Genomic DNA, 20,641 nt, shown 5'->3' on the forward strand with positions numbered 1-20,641 from the left:
ACTCCAAGATGGGCAATATTCCCTGGTACTTACATGGCTGTTGATTCTTCAGCATGATGGCCTGGGGGTCTCACAATAGCAAAACCGTTCTGTAAGAACAAGATAGGTTTTCAATTACCAGATTTTAAAAGAATAAGGCAATGGGAAGGGGGTGGCTGCAGAACAATTCTCCTTATTTCTATGGAGCAAAAAACAGCAAGCTAACTGATTTTGTTTCTTTATACTCTACTGAGACTTCTATGCATCTTTTCCTGGCTTTGTTAACCTTTCATAGAATATGAAGCAATGCCCTCGCTGTCCAGTGTTAAAACTTTCATATAAGATGAAGGGGAAACCTGTGGTATTTCAAATCCTGTTGAAACACCATTCTATCATCTTTTAGGCATTTCAGGAAATAAATATCACAGGTTGCTGGAGGAAAGAAATGTGTCGCATCAGATCATGCTGAAGTTAATGTAATACTCTCAACATAGTGATGGACATTCTATTACACCAGTGCTAGAGAACAAATTAATTGCCAGTTTCATTCTTTTTGCACAGGGGATGAGTGAAACTGCTGTTCTCTTTCTTTTTCCCAGATAATAAAATAATCTGTAATCCTCCCCTTACCTATAGACCATGCTGGCTGGAACTGAGGCACTCTATATCTTGAGAGATATACATTCTTCATCCTTGGACTGTAGAATATACAGATAGACACTGATGCCAAAGTAATAAATACAAAAATCTTTCTAGTCCATCTTTGTTTTTAGTAGTAATCTGGTTAGATGTCTTCCAGGTTTCATGCAAAAGGCATGACAATCAAAAGGCATGACACATAGGACATGAAAGTAATGGCCTGCTATCTGTTTGCTAGACTATCACTAAATACTGGACTTCTCTCTAATCATTATGGCTTGTACCCTTTGACATAATTATTCTTTACTCCTCTGCAATCCCCAGTGCAAATGTGCAAGCAGAGTTTTGCACTTTTTTTCTAGTAGCAGGTAAAACCATGGCATGTACATTGTATATCTATATTTTGACAACATTGCTGAGAATAGAGCAATGACATTCAAAGTTACCTTAGATCTTTCATTTAAGCTCCTAGAAATCAATATTGCTATGTTGCAAAACACAGCAGATTTTTTTTCATTTTTGTTGACCTTCTACAATGTCAGTATTAAAATATCCCTATGGCAATTCCATGCATTTTTGTTTCTTTGCAAATTACAATACTTTTCTACTTCCATTACAATATTTTTCTATTTCCATTAATTCTATGTCTAAAATTTCTTCTTATTTTATGGTATCCCTCTTTAGTAGTGCCAGAATACAAGAATATTTATTTCAGATATAAACACAAAGGGGGAAATCATAGGAATAATATTTGTATGCATGTTTGCTTGCTGAGTTCCAAAGTAAGTCACTGACTAAGTAAGGCTATAGCAAAAAACAGCTATTACATAAAATACAATATTTAGTTAACAACCCAGAGAAAGGATCACAAGAGAGACTGCAATCCTATATATTTCCTAGGACCTGTCTTTGAATGAATTGTAATGATCATGTGGAGTTTCTATCTACATGTAGGTTGTTGTGCTCTAAACCCATGTTTCTCAAACTAAGCAATTTAAGATACATGAACTCCAACTCCCATGCTGACTTTTGAGATTTTTTTTCAATCCACATATTGTAAATATGGAAATTCTGGAATTATGCAAACTGTCAGTTATGTCCATATAAAATCCCAGAAAATGGTACAATTTATCCATATCAAGACTACATCATATATACTATAGATCCAATATATCCATATAAAATTAAAGGATAAAAAATCAAGCATATGTGAACATTAGATCTTTAAATAAATTGAAAACTTTGTTCCTTTGTTTGGTATGTAGGTTCCTTTGTTTACATTCAGCTGCACAAAAATAAGAATTTTCCTTTTTGCATGAAAATAAACTCTCACATACAAAAAAGTCATTGGGGAGATTAGAAAAAAAGAAGAATGATGGAAATTCCATATTTCACTATACTATAAATCTAACTTAGAAGCCTGCCAAAGCCTGCAAACTTTATTAGACTTTTTAAAGACAGTTTATAATACACAAGGTGGACATTTTGTATGTTTTCATACAGAGTAGTTATGAAAAGAAAAATCTGATTTTCTACAAATACCTTAAACAATTTCTGTAACACACCACTCAGAGCTATCCATTCCCTTCTAAGCAGACTATGCAGCAAAGACCATGCAGCAAAGGACAGTTCAATCAGTCCTAAATGATGATCAGAAATCCAGGATTTAGAGTAAAGATTTAAAGATTTTTGCTGATAAGAAATGTACTGTTAACCATTCACTGATTCTATACATAAATATTATTGAGGGAATAATATTTTGTGTTAAATGAGACTGAAATATATATTGAGTTGAAAATTTTTGGAATGCCAAAGATTGCTGAAAGGCCTAACATTGAGACACCAGTGGAATAAATTAAAGATGAAAATTGTGAAGCACAAAAGAAAAGTGTGTGGAAGTTGGATTATTTGATTAGGGATAAATTATTAATTTGACATTTCTGTTAGCTTCTAATAGATTTTTTGCTGAACCAACACTGAAAAGATGATTTCTGGATTGTGTATAGATATGAGTTAAATTATGGGAAAAGACGAATATGCTTTTAATTTTAAGAGAGGATGAAGAGTCATGATGTTAGATTATGCTCAGTGCGATGAAGGTTGGAAGCCGCTTCATTGTTATTGCCTTTCTTTCATTCTCCTTTTTTTTCTCTTTTACTTTTTCTCTTTTCTCTTTTTTCTTTCTCTTGCACTTTTTAAATTTCTTTCTTTTATATTTTATTTTAATTTAATTTGTATTTATTTTTACTATACCCGTTAAAACATTATTAAAAATATTGCAAACAAATATAAATACTACTTTGTGCATGCCATCCAATTTAATCACTTTAAGAATTAAAAATTCAGATTGGCACTCAGCTTCAATTGGTATTTTTTGGGTTTTAAATAATCCTAAAGATGGTAATGTCTACCATTAAAATTATACAAATATTATTCACTTCAGGATTTTAAAACTGTCTGTTTCCATCCTCCAAGCTTTGATCCAGGAGGCGTGAAAAAATTCATGGGTGACTAAGGAGCATGGTGATACAGAAAATGTCATTGTTTATACAGATCTAAGTGCTTACAGATTAAGGTAAATGCTTGAATATGTTCAGAGAGTAAATGAAACTGAACTATCTAGATTTTTTTCTCACTTTTTGGTATCACATCAATAAAAAATAAAGGGATTGCATTAGAAAGAATGAGAAAGAAAAATGTTAACCTATATATAGTATATACATAAAGTTGCACATGTTCTTTATATGTATGCATTTGTATAAGTGGATAATTATTGTGGATCAGGGAGTGTATACATAGAAAATTGTTCAGAAAATGTGGTCCAAACCTCACACAAGAAGAGTTCTCTGCTACTCTTTAAAACAGCCACATCTTTTTGTAGGCTTCCATGGGAAATTCCACAAAGAAACTCTTAAACCAACATCACTTTTTTCCAGACTTAATCAAATCATGAAAAATAGAAGTTTGCTTTAAAGATATCAAGGAGGTGCTATGCTTCCACTATAAATTCAAAAGCACGGCTTCCTAAACATTTCTAAAGCATGCACAACTTTAAAATACTAATTTTCAAATACACAAAATAGTTTATAGACCCCATATTCATTCTGTGAAGATAGGGCCAATATTGATTGGCAACTTAACAGTTCCTACAGTCCTTTATTAATATTTACTCACTCTGTCTGGTTGGCCCATCACAAGAACAGTCTAACTACCATTTCTGACAGGCAGAAACACATCACCCTCTATTAATCCTTCATTCACACTCAAAGCAACCTGCTAGTTTGTTTTGCTATTCCCAATTCCCAAGCAAAATTATCCATGTTATATTTTGATAAGTATTCCTGTCCATTTATCATAGTATAGTCCAGTTTTTTGCAGGTTAACCCCAACTATTAATTGGTTACTTTACAGGTATGACTCTTCAACTAAGTTGCTGTTTATCATAGTATCTGGTACATTTTAAAACTACTTTTGCCATGAATTCTGTAATAGCACAATGGTTATAATATGTGCCTTTTAAATAGAAGGTTGCTATTTTGAAATCTAGAAGCATACCATTTCATAATTTTTTCACTCAAGCAGAAGAATTTCACCTTCCAGTTTCTAAATAGTCCACAGGTTATTTGAGGAGCATGAAAAATAAAAGTAATGTTTTAAAAAAGTTTCTGTTGTGTTTTGAACTAGCATATACATAAATTCAGATTAATATTTTATGCATATCTACATGCATATATACACTACACTTAAATTATAGTTTCCTAGGAATATCCATCAAGACGCAATTCATATCTAGACAGGGTTGACAGACTATCTGTACAAGAGGAAATATAAGGGAAGTATATCTTGATTTCAGCAAAATATTCACTAAAGTCTCCCATAAGATTCTACCAAACAAGATTACGTCATCTTGGATCAACTATGAGGCTTCATTGAACAATTGTATCCCAAGGAGTGCCGAAATGTGGCTTTACTTCAAGGGAGGACAGTTCAATAGGCTCCAATTTACATGTTTCATAGTTTGCTGTGCTTATAAATTATTTGGATGAGAGATTAGAAAATATAATGATCATATATGTATAAAGATAGGGGAATGATAAATGCCTTCGGTGACAATGTCAAAATTCCGGATCTTATAAAACTGAAACATTGAGCAGATACTAGGAGGAGGATTTTCAAGAGTGCAAGCATTTTGAATCAAAGGCTCTTAAAAGAATGGAGAGGCATATTGGGTATCAGTAAACATAAAAGAAGCCAGATTTGGGCCTGCAGGGTCACAAACTGAGGATGAACTGCAAAGCAACTTTAGAAACTTTAGGCTTCATCAAGAGATGTCTAGTGGTCAAGATCAAGAACATAGCGATGAGGTGATGCAAGTGTCAGGAGTAAAATGGACACATCAAAAATAGGGAGCAGGTTAATTTGTTTACACCTGCCTCTCTTAAGCTCTCAAGGAAGAAGACTTAAGACAAATATAGTAACCTTTGAAGCTTTAGTCCTTCAAACCATAAAATCAAGTTATAAAATCCAACTACAGGCATAAGCCATTTTGGCAGTAGTACTTTATGCCCTTCGGCTCTATGCTACCCATAAGCAAGTCTGGAATGCAAGTGTCAGCTGAAGAAGTTTAAATAGTCTTTCCTTTTTTGCAAAAAGTAGCTCCTTTACTTAGCATTCCAATTCGAGCAAAAGCTCCATTTGCTGTCAGAGAAGAGAACTGTTTCAAAGCCAGACCTCTATAAAGGGTTGGGGCAGGGGTGAAATCTACTTACCTTTCTTACCGGTTCGGAAGCTTATGCGCCCCGTGTGTGCTTCGCTCGTGCATCACAGGCATGCGCAGACCTGCGCATCACAAAACCTTCTGCGCATGTGCAGAAGGTAAAAAAATACATTTTAAAATCAGGAAGTAATAACACCCGGGCGGGTCGGCGGAGCTTTGCTCCGCCATCACTACCAGATCACTGAACCACCGGCCAAGATCGCTACCGGATCGGGCAATCCGGTCCGATCCGGGAGCATTTCATCCCTGGTTGGGGGAATTAGGCTGCATTTACATGTCTGAGTAGCAAAGACCAGCAGCAGGTTCTTTTACCTTTCACTTTATTTCTGCTGTCAGCTTTTGTTTGCCATCTTCCCAGTTTCAGTTGTTCTTCCTTAACTCTTAACTCTTCCTTGTCTCTCAAACACATCTTCTGATGGTGTTGTAATTCACCAGGCACGGAACCTTAAAATGCTCCTTGAAGACAAAACTTACTATTTTCCCTTCACCAAGGGAGCAGTTATGATTCCTCTTGTTCTGCATTGGTCAGATCATATCTAGAATGTGTTTTCATTTTCATTTTCATTTTATTAAATTTGTATGCCGCCCTACTCCCGAAGGATTCAGGGCGGTGAACAGGCACAAAATAAAACACATAAATACAAAAGTTAAAAAACATAATTAAAACCAAATTAAATAATTTTGCCCGAGACAATTAAAATTCCCAATAATTTAAAACAAATTAAAATTTCAATTTAAAAATTTAAAAGAAGGGGAGAAAATTAGGCCAGGCTGGCCTGCTGGAATAGGAGTGTCCTCAAAGCACAGTGGAAGGTGCGCAGATCCGGGATCCTCCGTATCTCCGGGGGGAGCTCGTTCCAGATAGTAGGTGACCCCACAGAGAAGGCCCTCCCCCTAGGGGCCGCCAGTCGACATTGTTTGGCTGACGGCACCTGGAGGAGCCCCTCTCTATGAGAGCGTACCGGCCAGTGGGAGGCTGTTTGTGGTAGTAGGGGGTCCCGTAAGTAGCCAGGTCCTAAGCCATGGAGCGCTCTAAAGGTGGTAACCAAAACCTTGAAGCACACCCGGAAGACCACCGGGAGTCAGTGCAGCTTGCGCAGGAGAGGTGTCATATGGGAGCGCCATGTTGCTCCCAGAACCATCCGCGCAGCCGCACTCTGCACCAGTTGGAACCTCCGGGTGCTCCTCAAGGGGAGCCCCATGTAGAGAGTGTTACAATAGTCCAGGTGGGAGGTGACGAGGGCATGAGTGACTGTGTGTAGGGAGTCCCGATCCAGAAAGGGACGCAACTGGCGAATCAGGCGAACCTGATGAAAGATCCTCCCAATCACGGCCGTCAAGTGCTCTTCTAAAGACAGTCGTAAATCCAGGAGGACACCCAAGTTGCGAGCCCTCTCCGTGAGGGCCAGTGATTCGCCCCCAATAGTCAGCGATGGCATCAACTGACTATATCGGGACGTCGGAAACCACAGCCACTCAGTCTTGGATGGGTTGAGCCTGAGCCTGTTCCTCCCCATCCAGATCCGCACGGCCTCCAGACACCGAGACATCACTTCAAGGGAATCGTTGGGGTGGTCCGGGGTGGAGATGTATAGCTGGGTGTCATCAGCGTACTGATGGTACTTCACCCCAAAACCACAGATGATCTCGCCCAGCGGCTTTACATAAATGTTGAGCAAAAGGGGCAAGAGGACTGACCCTTGTGGCACCCCACATATGAGGGGCCTCGGGGTCGACCTCTGCCCCCCTGCCAACACAGACTGCAACCGGCCGGAGAGAAAGGAGGAGAACCACCGTAGTACAGTGCCTCCCACCCCTAACTCTTCCAACTGGTGCAGCATGATACCATGGTCGATGGTATCAAAAGCCGCTGAGAGGTCTAACAGGAGGAGCACCCCCTGTCCCAAGCCCTCCAAAGATCATCAACCAATGCAACAAATGCTGTTTCCGTGCTGTACCCGGGCCTGAAACCTGACTGGAACGGATCCAGATACGTCGTGTCATCCAGGTGCTGGGGAAGCTGTTGCGCAACCACACTCTCGACAACCTTCGCCACAAAACGAAGGTTGGAGACCGGACGATAATTAACCAACATTGCCGGGTCCAGGGAAGGCTTCTTGAGGAGAGGCCTCACCACCGCCTCTTTCAAGGCGGCGGGGAAGTCACCCTCACCCAACGAAGCATTTATAATCTCCTGGAGCCAGCCTCACGTCACCTCCCGGGAAGCCAGCACTAACCAGGAGGGACACGGGTCCAATAAACAAGTGGTCGCGTTCAGTCTGCCCAGAATCCTGTCCACGTCTTCAGGGGTCACAGGATCAAACTCATCCCAGATAACATTCTCAAGACCTGCCCCAGTCCCTCCCCCTGAGACTACCCAGTCGGAGTCCAGATCTTCCCGGATCTGAGTGATTTTGTCATACAGATACTGAGCAAAATCCTCGGCTCTACCCTCCAAGGGGTCCTCCCGCGCTTCCTGGTGGAGCAGGGAGCGGGTCACCCTAAACAGGGTGGCCGGGCGGTTATCTGATGATGCAATAAGAGCAGCAAAATAACTACATTTCGCTGCTTTTATTGCCACTAGGTAATTCCTAATATGGGATCTTACCAGTGTCCGGTCCGATTCAGAAAGACTGGCCCTCCAACTACTCTCTAGGCGTCTTTTCCAGCGCTTCAACTCCCTCAGCTCCTCAGTGAACCAAGGAGCCAAATGAGATCGGCGCCGGGTCAGAGGCCGCAAAGGCACGACCCGAACCAGAGCTCCAGCGGCCGCCCTATCCCAGGCGGCCACTAGGTCTCCAGTCAAGGCGTGTGCCAGAGCCTCGGGAAATGGCCCAAGCTCCATCTGGAACCTATCAGGTTCCATCAGGCGCCTGGGGCGGAACCATCTTACCGGCTCTGCCTCCCTGCGGCGGGGTGCAGCGGTTTGAAGATCGAGATGAAGGAGAGAGTGATCTGACCATGACAAGGGCTCGGTAACTATATCCCCTATCTCAAGATCACTCAGCCACTGTCCAGAGACAAAGACCAGATCCAGCGTGTTTCCCCCCGAGTGGGTAGGGCCATGAATTAACTGGGTCAGGTCCATGGCTGTCATGGAAGCCATGAACTCCCGAGCCACCTCAGACGCCTCACCCACGGACGGCAGGTTGAAATCCCCCATGACCATAAGCCTGGGGGTATCAACCGCCACCGCGGCAATGACATTGAGTAGCTCGGGCAGGGCTGTTGACACGTGGCAGGGAGCCAGGTATGTGATCAGCAAACCCATCTGAACCCCATGACCCCACTTCATGAGGAGGGACTCACAGCCGGCCATCTGAGGAACAGTGGCCTTCCTCAGTCTCAGACCTTCTTTAATAATAACCGCTACTCCCCTGCCCCTGCCCTGTAACCTCGGCCAATGGAATGCGAGGAAACCTGGTGGGCACATTTCAATGAGGGGGACCCCCCCTTCCTGGCCCAACTAAGTCTCCGTAATACCCGCCAGGTCCGCTCCCCCCTCACAAATAAGATCACAAATGAGGGGGGCTTTATTTACTATGGACCTGGCATTGCACAGCATCAGCCGAAGACCAGGGCCCTAAGGGTCTGTGCAACCTGGGGAATGGGTGGAACCTTGGGGGCCGGAGCATGTCACCGCTTGTAAACAGCGGGTACGTGCTCCCTTGACTCAATATGGCCCCCTGCTCCCACCATACCTACCCCTCCCACTCACGGTAATGATATTCAGAGCACTATCTGGACAAACTATGACTTCCCCCTCGACCCCGAGATCCCCACCTCCCACGCCGTGTTTCCTTGCCAGGCCCACCCCTCCCCTTTGTGGGCTATCCTCCATGCCCACAACCCGCATTCCAATCAAACCCTCCCCCTCCCTAGAACCCCTTAAAAAAATTACAAAATTTTTTGATATAAAACCCCTCAACCCTCTAGTGTTATTCAGTCCAGGCCTGTACCTTTGGAAGCAAAACATATGAAGATTGGAACAGTTGAAATATTGGATTTTAGAGGCTGGAACAAAGGTGTCTGCAGGTGAGAAGGTCAAAAGTGTCAAGAGAGTAGACAATTATAATGGGAGATATCTGAAACATGACATTATAATAGGAGATATCTGAAACATGACAGTTGTATCAGTTGGACATAAAAAAAATAACTGTAAAAGTTGCTCAATAATGAAAGACTGACTTGGGAAGTGGTGGAATCTCACTTGCTAGAAGCACTGAAACAAGCTGGAAAGTCAGGAATGTTATATTCTAGTAGAGTGAATTCCTGCACTGGAAGAGTAATGGACTAGATTTCCAAAGTCCTTACAATGCCTACAGTTTATGATTCAAGATTGTGGAATTGCCTTTGTTCTTTATTTATTAGATTCTTGAGATTAGATGAGTGGCAGCCAAAATTTTGAATAATTATTTTGGTTAATTAGTGAAGTGGTTCGGGAATAACGAGAGGCACAACCAAGCAAGTGACAACAGCTCTTTAATTTACAGTGAGACTTCAGCAAAAACTCAGAGGCTGCAGTCCTCCTTATATACAATCCTGGAGGGACTGTCAGCCAATCAGAAACGTAGGCAGGTTTGAAACTCCCGCTCAAAAGTATCAATACATAATACCCCTCCCTTCCCAGAAGGCACTGTCATTCAAAAATTTACATAAGTACACACAAAATCTCGCAGGTGCCCAGGGCGAGTTCTCGTCCTAGTTGACCTGCGCAGTCCAGTGTTTGGTGGGGCGTCGAGCTGGTCGGAGGGACTTTCTGTCTCTCTCGGCTCCGCCAATGGAACCTCCTGGATTTTGTCCGGGGCGTGGTTATCCCCGGTTGGGAGTGGCGACTCGCTGGGGCGGCGCTGGAACCAGGGCTTGTCAGCTAAGTATTCTCGCGAACCCGGGCTTGAGTTAGCTGTTTTGGGAAAGTTGTTATAGTTAGGCTCGGATATGTCTAAATTTATGTTTGCTTCGCCGACTACCCTTTTTCTCAGCTGGTCTATGTGGCGCTTCCAGAGTCTGTCTACCCCTACGTCTACCGTATAAGATTTCGGGCCCATTATGCCCACTATGGTTCCTGCAACCCATAGAGGTCCGCTGGCATAGTTGCGAGCGAACACCGGGGACCCAACCTGAAACTGTCTTAGTCCAGAGGTCTCCCCCTTGAAATTTTCATGTGAATAGTTGGGGTGAAGCCTATCTAACACGCACCGGAGCTTCCTGCCCATGAGGAGCTCTGCTGGGCTTCTCCCTGTGGCTGTGCATGGTGTGGCATGCTGGACAGCTAAGAATTGATCTATCCTGGCCTGCCAGTCCCCGTTATCTAGTCTGGATAGGGCCTCTTTGGCCGTTCTTACAAAACGTTCGGCCAATCCGTTAGAAGCCGGGTGGAACGGGGCCGATAGGGCATGGCGGATGCCCACTCCGGCCAAGTATCCCTCGAACAGGGTTGCTGTGAATTGAGGGCCGTTGTCAGATACTAGGGTATCCGGTAGGCCATGTGTGGCAAACAGCTTGCGAAGGGCTTTAATAACTGCCTCGGCTGTGGTAGAGGGCATTAGAATGATTTCAAGCCATTTCGAAAAGGCATCTACTACAATTAAAAACGTTTGCCCATGGAAGGGGCCAGCAAAATCAATATGGATCCTCCCCCATGGCCCTTTTGGTTTCTCCCACTCTCGGATGGGCGCTACCGGGGGATCGGGGCGAGACTCCTGGCAGGGTCTGCACTTCCCCACCCACTCAGAGATAACTTGGTCCATGTTGGGCCACCATACATAACTGCGGGCTAAACTTTTCATTCTGACAATGCCCGGATGCCCTTCGTGCAACAATTCTAAGACCCTTGTTCGTAGTTTCGATGGCACTACCACCCGGTCACCCCACAACAAACAACCACCTTGCGTAAACAGTTCGTTCCGTTTGTTTACAAAACCTTGGTAGTCCCCCCCGTCCACCTTGACTGGCCACCCTTTTAGCACCCACCCCATCACAGTACGAATGATCGGGTCCCTGGCTGAGGCTTTAGCCACTTCGGCAGAGGAAATAGGTCCCAAAGTTAATGTGTCCAGTAGAAGGACGGAGGCCTCAGGTGTTGGATTGGTCAGTAAGTCAGGTAGGGGACAGTGGCTGAGGGCATCCGCGTGACCCAGGGTCCGTCCAGGTCAATGTACAAGCTGATATGAATAGGCCGAAAGAAAAATAGCCCATCTAGTCAAGCGTGGGGACAGAGCAGCGGGGGTGGGCCTGTCGCCTGCCAAAAGTCCTAGCAAGGGCCGGTGATCAGTCACAAGTTCGAATTGCCAGCCAAAGAGATATTCGTGGAACTTTTTAAACCCCGCAATTGCAGACAGAGCCTCTCTGTCCAATTGGCTATAGTTTCACTCTGCGCTTGACAGGGTGCGAGAGTAAAACGCAATGGGCGCCTCTAGGCCGTTCGGAAGTCTATGGCCCAGGACGGCACCAACTCCTACGGGGGAGGCGTCACAAACCAATACAAGCGGTAGCGCTGCGTTGTATTGGATTAGGAAACTGTCTTCCGATAGAAGTCTCTTTACAGCCTCAAAAGCGGCTGCTTGTGGTTTCCCCCAGACCCATGGTACATTCTTCCCCAATAGTTTGTGTAGGGGATCTGCAACGGTAGCTTTGTCCTTCAGGAACATTGAGTAAAAATTGAGCAGTCCAAGGAAGGCTTGGAGCTCAGCTTTGGTCTTGGGGGCAGGTGCGCTCTTAATCGCTCTCACCTTGCTTTCGGTAGGGTGGATGCCTGTGCTGTCCACCCTGTACCCCAAAAATTCAACGGAGGGGACAGCGATCATACATTTATTTTTCTTTAACTTTAGTCCCGCTTCCCTAAATCTAGAAAGGACGTTCCTTACTCTGTCCCCTAACTGACGTTCGTCCTGAGCGCTGACTAGAACGTCATCAAAATAGGGCACCACTCCGGGAAGCCCTTGCAGAAGGCGCTCCATGGTGCTTTGAAACAGGCCGGGTGCGACGCTCACCCCAAACTGGAGCCTGGTGCATTTGAATGCACCCCTATGAGTAACAATCGTTTGTGCCTCTGCCGTGGCATCATCAACTGGTAATTGTTGATAGGCCTGAGCCAGGTCTAATTTGGCAAAAAATTTTCCGGGCCCCAGGGAGTGTAGTAGATGATGCACGATCGGCACCGGATAGGCGCTCGGCTGCAAAGCCTTGTTGATCGTGCACTTGTAGTCGGCGCAGATTCTAATTGAGCCGTCAGACTTTACTGGGGTCACTATAGGGGTTTCCCACTTTGCATGGTCAACGGGAACCAGCACCCCTTGTTTAATCAGTTTGTCCAGTTCCGCATCGATCTTTGGTTTCAATGCGAAAGGCACCCGTCTGGCCTTGAGTCTTATTTGGGCTACGTTGGGGTCTAAATTAAGGGAGATAGGGGTCCCCACATACTTGCCCAACGTGTCCCCGAAAACGTCCTGGAGCTCGGTCAGGAGACTGTCTTTTAACGATGACTTGAGCATCTGGTGGACGCCGGTGAAGCCCATGTGGAGGGCTCGGAACCACCCCATGCCGAGAAGGCTGGGAAGCTGCTTCGTGACGATGGTCAGTGGCAGGTCTCTTTCGTAGTCTCCGTAGGTGACTCGGAACGTGCCCACGCCTTCGAGGGGGACTCGGTTCCCCTGGTAGTCTAGGATGCGCAGTCTCTGTTTGGAGAGCTGGTCCTTCCGGAACTACGGCAGGAGGGTCTTTAGGGTCGCCCATGACATTATGGAGAGAGCCGATCCGGTGTCGATCTCCATTGAGCATGGCTTGCCGTTGATTTCGACCACCGTGCTGACTTTGTCCTCGATTTCCGCGCTGGCCTGGTCTATGTGAATGCTGCGGCCATCTCGAGGTTCAAATTCGCGCCGTTTTTTCGCGCCGCCTTCTCTCGTTGGTTGTTTCTGGCGCGTTGATTCTGGTTGGCTGCGGTGCTCACGTGGTTGGTGTTTTCTGGGCAGAATGGCTCTACAGACTCACGCCAAGTGCCCTTTTTTCTCGCAACGCCTGCAAATAGCCTCCCTATATTTGCAGGACAGTCTGTCATGGTGCCCTCCACAGCTGGGACAGCTTCGCCGGGGGCTGCCTGTGTCCTTTCTCTGGTGCTCCGTTCGGAAGACGTCTTCATCCGACTCGGACTCCGAGCTGGATCTGGCGTCTTCTCTGTGCACCGGGGCAGACTTGGGGTTGTCTTTGCTGGTCAGCGGACGCTGCAGCGTTTCTGTGGCTTTTGTGGAGGCTTCATGAGCCCTGGCCTCGTCTAGGGCTCCAGCAAGCGTTAAATCAGGCTTGGCGAGCAGGCGCCGTTGCAGCCTAATGTCCCGGACACCACAGATGAGTTGCTCCAGCAACGCATCGTCCAAGTCTCTATAGTCGCAATGGGTTGCGGTCGGGTCGGATCAAAAGGCTTGGGCGGAACGTAGGCAGACATGTTCGGTATGCCTCCTGTAGTTCGCCTCGTCGCCTAGCTGAAGCTCGTGGTCTCACTGGTTCGCTTTGTTGTGACCTCAATCCCACCTTCATCGCCAATGAAGTGGTTCGGGAATAACGAGAGGCACAACCAAGCAAGTGACAACAGCTCTTTAATTTACAGTGAGACTTCAGCAAAAACTCAGAGGCTGCAGTCCTCCTTATATACAATCCTGGAGGGACTGTCAGCCAATCAGAAACATAGGCAGGTTTGAAACTCCCGCTCAAAAGTATCAATACATAACAATTAGCAAGTTAGGTAGATTAGTAGGCAAGTTAATTTTGTTAATATGTTGGAAAACGTTGGAATTATTTGCATATCCACTGTTAGTCTTCCATTAGTTTGGACATAGTTAAATAAACCATACCTAAAATAGTCCCTCTTTTTTAAAGTCTTTCATGAGAAGACATTAACGTCTACAATAGAACACTCACTGTGTTTTGTTTGTTGTCTAATCTTTTAAAATATTTGGCAATTGCTAGGTCAGAATGTGGGGCACAGAGTGATGAGTACAACTGGAGTAAAACTCTAGTCTCAGAATCCTCAGGCGCACCTTGCAGCCCAAATGGCATAACCAGGAACTTGTAGCTGCCAAGAGGACAGTTAAAAGTGGTCTTCCACTCATCTCCTTCTTTTATTCTAACCCGGTAGTATGCTTCCTGTAAGTCTAGTTTGGTAAAATATTTGCCCGTCGCCAATGTGGCTAAGAGGTCTTGTATCAATGGGAGGGGATATAACGGCTCCATGCTAACAGCATTTAAACCACGAAAATCAACACATAAACGAAGACCCCCGTCCTTTTTCTCACGGAACAGTACCGGTGCAGCTAGATGCACTTGACTGGGTTGAAAAAACCCTCGAGCTAGGTTCTTGTCTATGTATGTACGTAGTTCTTCGACCTCCCTAGGTGTCATCGCATACATTCGGGGTTTTGGCGGTTTCGCCCCGGGTATCAGTTCTATAGCACAATCTGTGCCGCGGTGTGGTGGTAACATATCGCATTCCCCCTCATCAAACACTGCCGCTAAATCCGCATATACAGTGGGCACCCTGGGCACCAGGTGATTATTGCCCACCCTCGGACACTCCTCCACCCCACCTGTTGAGTCTGTAGCCCCTGGCTCCGGGCCTGGCTCCGGCCCGAGTTCCAAATGGAGCTTCCGGTAACCCCCTTCCCACCAGATGGTCGGCTTCCATCTGTCCAACCAGGCCAGCCCCAAGATAATAGGTTCGATCATAGTCTCTACTACCACAAACCGGAGATACTCGAGATGTTCCCCTATCTGCAACTGCACCAACTCGGTCACCAGTGTGGCAGGTGCACCCCCTAAGATGGACCCATCCACCTGTTCAAATCGGATAGGGGACCGTAGGTGATACGTCATAAGACCCAATTGCTGCACTAATATCCGCTTTATCAAGCAACGAGTACACCCGGAGTCAATCAGTGCCCCTTGGCGTTTCTCCATCCCGGTTCGTACGTTTTTTATGACTACCGGGATTACAAACGGGTGTATCGGAGCACTCACCATTGGATCGTTATTCCCGTTGTTGTCTTCATCACTATCCCCCTCGACGACTGGCACCACATCGATCCTGGAACGGTCCACAACCTTGGACATCGATGCGTTAGGACCCGACAGGGGGATCTGTGATACCACCCTGGTGCGCTCGGCTGTTACCCGTTGGCATTCATGACCTCTTCCGCCAGTCACGGGGGTGCGACTGGTGACTGGTTGGGGGGTGGAAGAGGACAGTCTAAGGCTCTGTGGCCCACCTGGTTGCAACGGAAACACCGGAAGGTTGGTCTACGATTGGAATCCCCAGATCCAGGGGGAAAACTGCCGCGATTGATGATGGGCCGTTCCGGACTCCTCCTCGTTTGAGGCGGTGGCCCTGCAACAGTTTTGACCTGAAACTCCCGTAAGCCGACATCCAATTCAATTGCTGCTCGGAACCACTCTGAAAGACGAGGAGGCAGTCCCCTGTACACACATGCTTGTCTGAGATCTCTGTCCAGGCCTAAATGGAACTGATGCACATACATTCGGGCCATGCCCGTAGCCGACCCGCAACAGTCCGAAACTCCTTAACGTAATCCTTTGCAGGGCGGCCCTTCTGTCTTAAAGTCACCAACTCTCCCTCGGCCTGTTGTGTTCTGGAGTCGTCCTCAAAACGAGCCCTGAGACCCTCAAGGAACAGGCCAACATCAGTCAGGTCTCGAGCGTGGTCACTGTGAAGATCCGCTACCCAATCCGCCGCCTCCCCAGTCAGGATGGTGGTGATAGCAACTACCATGGCCCATTGAGATGGGTAGAAGTGGCCGTAGAGGTCCATATAGCTGATGACCTGGTTCAAGAATATGGCTACCCTATCAGGACTCCCGTCAAAAGTCGCTTGCAAGGGAGGCGGACCCCACATTGGCTGCGAGCCCCAAGTCCCTGAGGCCCACGATGGTACTGGCCCGGGTGGAGCCGCTGCCCCCCGGGACCCATGCGACATGAGCCGCTGCCCTGGACCGGAGCGCCCCCCCGTATCCCCTGTGCAGGAAGAGAATGTCCTTGGGCATCCATTTGTGCTCCCGCGTCCCCCCTAAAGACGAGGTATGTGTGTCCGATGAGGGGGGGTCTGCTTTCCTCTGTTGACTGGCTGCCCGCTCCACCTGCAGTTTAGGGCTGGCTAACCGAAAACGTGTGCTTGCACCTGATGTTCCTGTCCCACTCTGCCAGCCAGAACCAGGTTCCACCCCCACAGCCCATGGCTGCCAGGACTGTGCATCACGGAAACTGGACTCCCCAAACCTTTCCCTCAAAACATCCAAGGTGGAGGGGCCCAGACCTGTGGAATAGCTCCACTCACCCCCTTCCTCATCCTCCACCCACCGTCTCTCACGCCACTTCAGAAACCTCTCATGCGTTTTGGGGCTTCCAGGGCCAGCGAGCGCCGAGCTATGCCACCAGTCACCAGAAGCAGAGGGGGTGGCATCAGACTGTGTTTCAAGTATCTCGCGCTCCTCCCCGTCGTGGGTCTTTACTTGCTCTTTTGGCCGAACCACCGGATCCGGAGCCAGAGAAACGTCCTGGGTTGGTGGGGTCTCCTCTCGCTCATCCCCCACGACGTCCTGTGTAAGTGCCTCAGGGTCCAAACCCTCCCCCATCCCGCCGCTTTAGAAAAGATGAATAGATGAAAAGATGAAAAGATGAGCGCCAATTTCCTCTCAGAATCCTCAGGTGCAACAAGGACAAACCACCAAGAACAACGTTGGAATGTAATGCTGGTTTAATCTTGTCCATCCCGAAAACGCTGCAGTCATAACGATGTAAAATTGGCGCTACATGCATATGGCATGTAGCGCTTAAATCCATCCCGCGCCCGTCAACTGTGAGGTGGAGCCCGGAACAAAGCCCCGCCAGTGGCGAATCAGCAGGCTGGAAACGGGCGGGGCGGTGATAGGAGCCAGCTGCTGCATGTCAGAAACTTCCCGAGCAAAAGCTACCCGACCCTGTGAAACCCTAGCCTTGACGCTTCCACCCCCCCACCGAAGCGCCTCCGTGCATCCCCCCTCCGTGTAAATGTGCGCGTGTCCCGGCCGAAACTAGGAAGCATGTCGGAGGAGCGGGTAGTGGGGCACCCCTTGGTGCTGGCACAGCCCCATGCTATCCCATGCCCGTGTTGCCGCGCGGGTGAGCGGAGCCAGGTGAGTTGTCGAGCGGTTTGGCGCCCAGCGGGATGATAGGGCTCGACACCAGTACATGATTTTTACAGCCTGGTATTTCCACCTTCAACAAATTTTAAACATGTTTTCCAATCACAATTATTTATTTCTTGATGAAGTCTAACATTTTCCATGACTACCAAATTTAATGCAGAGTTGTCCCATATTAACCAAAGGTAATGAGAATTTGGGCAATAGAAAATATCAGACAATGATCTCAGAACAGTGGGTGAAGGTCAGAAAAGGAAACAAAAATATACCCAAGAGATTGTCTAGTTAACACCAAGGAATATGTTGAAAATCTAGCCAACAAATATAAATTCAAAGCATTTTTGCACCGACACTTGTTTATACTAAGATACAGATACCAAGATACTTTAAACCAGCTGACAGTAATGCACATTAGAGGAAGCATCTTTGCCTCTGTCATTATATTAGAAGTCTGAATTTGTGTGCTCTAAACCTTAAGACTGAAAAGAAATGCTTCAAAAATCTCTAGATATGCTTACAAGAAAAAACAGCACATCAATGCTTTATCAAAGACTTGATTCTGCAGGAAAAGGAATTATTTTATGTCATATCACTGGCCTATTGGAAGGAACAAGAAGCGCTCATTTATAAAGTATCACGTAGATATGTACTGAATGCATGACACATTGTTTATTTTTCCAAGAATATGAATCTTAAATGTCATCTTGCTTTTCTTCTTTTGTATGAAGTTCAAGAATGTCAAGATAATTAACAAAGAAGCCCATGAGATACGCTTCACAACTCTGGAGACTTACAATCACTTCAGCCAACTAATTAAAATATTTAAAAGATTGGTCAGGATCACTATGGAACATGCAATAGTTTAATGTCATGGCAAGTCAAACTTTGGGTGGATAGCAAGCTATATCTTCTACTTATGATCTGGTAATAAAATAAAGTCATTAAAAAGTTGCATTTTTGTCTTTGCTTTTACAGATGGATAGTTTCTAGAACTTGGGCGATGACTTTTGATTACAGAAGCTGCATTTAACCCTTTTTGAGCTACCAGAGCTCCAAAATAAAAAGGGGAAATACTGAAAATGTGTGGGTCTGGTCTTTCTTTGATATGTGGGAGGAGGATTCTGGAAGAGATCTTTATTTCCAAATGTTAAGCCTACTATGAACTTACACTAGCATTTTCGTGTTCTTCCTAGTTTAAAACCGGTGAACAATTATACCACCAGTTTTCAGCAAAAGATCCAGAGATCCTCTGGAGTTATATAGAAAGATCTAAGACGCTACCTGCAACTTTGCAACTCAGGCCTGAGGATTTTTCATCCTATCCCAAAGCTGCCAGTTAAAACGTCTATTACTTTATGTTTTCTTCCATGAGACTAAAAGAGAAAAAGTGAGTATTATAAATGTAGGACTAGCTTGTCTGAACCTTTTAATTATTTAGCTACTTCAGTATAGTTAACATTTGTATATAAATACGAATCTTTATTCTAGCATCATGGAATCAAATGTTCATAGCAAAATAATATTATATATATTATATTTTGGAAAAATCCTCTCACCTGCTCATTTTGGATGTTTTTATTTATTTTATTATTTATTTTATTTTATTTTATTTCTAATATCAATAGATATTTTGGATGATCTTTTCTGGATACCTGACTTTTATTCTGAAGCCTTCACTGACTCAAATAGATAAGTGTATTTGAAAAAAGCAAATGTATTTTACATTCATGGTTCCTTGAAATAGCAAATATCAGAATACAATGACTGGATGCAGTAAAAAAAAAAAATCATGTTGATTTTGATCAATCCTGACATATCAAAAGGAACCATCCTAGGAAAGCTTACAGTTTTAGTTTTCAAGGATATTCATTTCAAACTATTTTAATTTAGTTAAATTATCCCTGTCTACCAAAAAGGCAACCCCATTCATATCATCTTGAAGAGGGGGTTTGAAGAAATATATGCTTGTTTTTGTTCAGCACAAATGAATGTTTCTGATAATGTCAGAATCTGTCATTCTGAAACTGATTTTGTTCCCTTCCCAATCTTTATTTGACTGTCAGGTAATAAAATTTTATAACCTGAAAATTTTGGAATTTTCAGGCAAAACACCTTTCTCTCATACATTTTAATTCAAATAATATTTCCAAAATATTAGCTTTGCTAATATGTTGTAAACTTTCATGAGAAGGCTTTAAGCAGTACAGGGTTGAGATACAAGGTTGAAAATGAGTCAAGATGCAAAAAAGGAACAGGAAAACTTTGCATCTTTATTTCCAGCATAGAATCTTTATGAGAACTTTGTAAAGAAAGCTTCCACAGCAAGTATGAAGCTGTCTTCCACACAGATATTTCTTATAAAAAGATCAAACATAAAAGAGAGCTCAGATGAAGTTACATAAATTTATTGCCAATGATATCAGAAAGCTTAAATAATGCACAGGAAATTTGTCCTGATAATTTCAATGGTGCCTCCTTTATTTCAGTTTGGAAATAACAATAATGTAACATGCCTGGCAATAAATTGTGCTCATTTTACTCAGATGGTTCCATCGCTGACTATTGGAGGCGAGATCTTGGCCCCCTCAGAGAGGGTTCGCAACTTGCAATCTCCTGGATGCATGGCTGTCTTTGGAAGATCATATGATGGCCGTGGCCAGGGGAGCTTTTTATCAGGTTCGCCTGATATGCCAGTTGCGTCCCTTTCTGGACCGGGATGCCCTGTGCATGGTCACTCATGCCCTCGTCACGTCACGTCTGGACTACTGTAACACTCTCTACATGGGGCTCCCCTTGAAGAGCACTCGGAGGCTCCAACTGGTTCAGAATGAGGCCGTGTGGGTGATTATTATGAGGGCGACACAGCGCCCCCATGTAACACCTCTCCTGTGTGAGCTGCACTGGCTCCCGGTGGTCTTCCGGATGTGATTCAAGGTGTTGGTTACCACCTTTAAAGCGCTCCATGGCTTAGGACCGGGGTATATACGAGATTGCCTTCTGCCACCGATAGCCTCCCACTGGCCAATACGCTCCCACAGAGAGGGGCTCCTCAGGGTGC

The 20,641-nt window shown here is 45.3% G+C and overlaps 1 protein-coding gene across 1 annotated transcript in view; it reads right to left on the minus strand.

The window, feature by feature from the left end:
• LOC117655026 (histone deacetylase 9) overlaps positions 1 to 20,641 on the minus strand; it is a 166,933-nt gene that overhangs the window by 110,003 nt on the left and 36,289 nt on the right. Inside the window, exon 6 of the mRNA XM_087893687.1 lies at positions 34 to 89. Within this exon, the coding sequence (XP_087749813.1) occupies positions 34 to 89 (56 nt within the window). The remainder of the gene's footprint in view (positions 1 to 33; positions 90 to 20,641) is intronic.

Source organism: Pantherophis guttatus, chromosome 4 (genome assembly GCF_059756535.1).
Source record: "Pantherophis guttatus breed Tessera chromosome 4, ASM5975653v1, whole genome shotgun sequence".
Classification (NCBI taxonomy): domain Eukaryota; kingdom Metazoa; phylum Chordata; class Lepidosauria; order Squamata; family Colubridae; genus Pantherophis; species Pantherophis guttatus.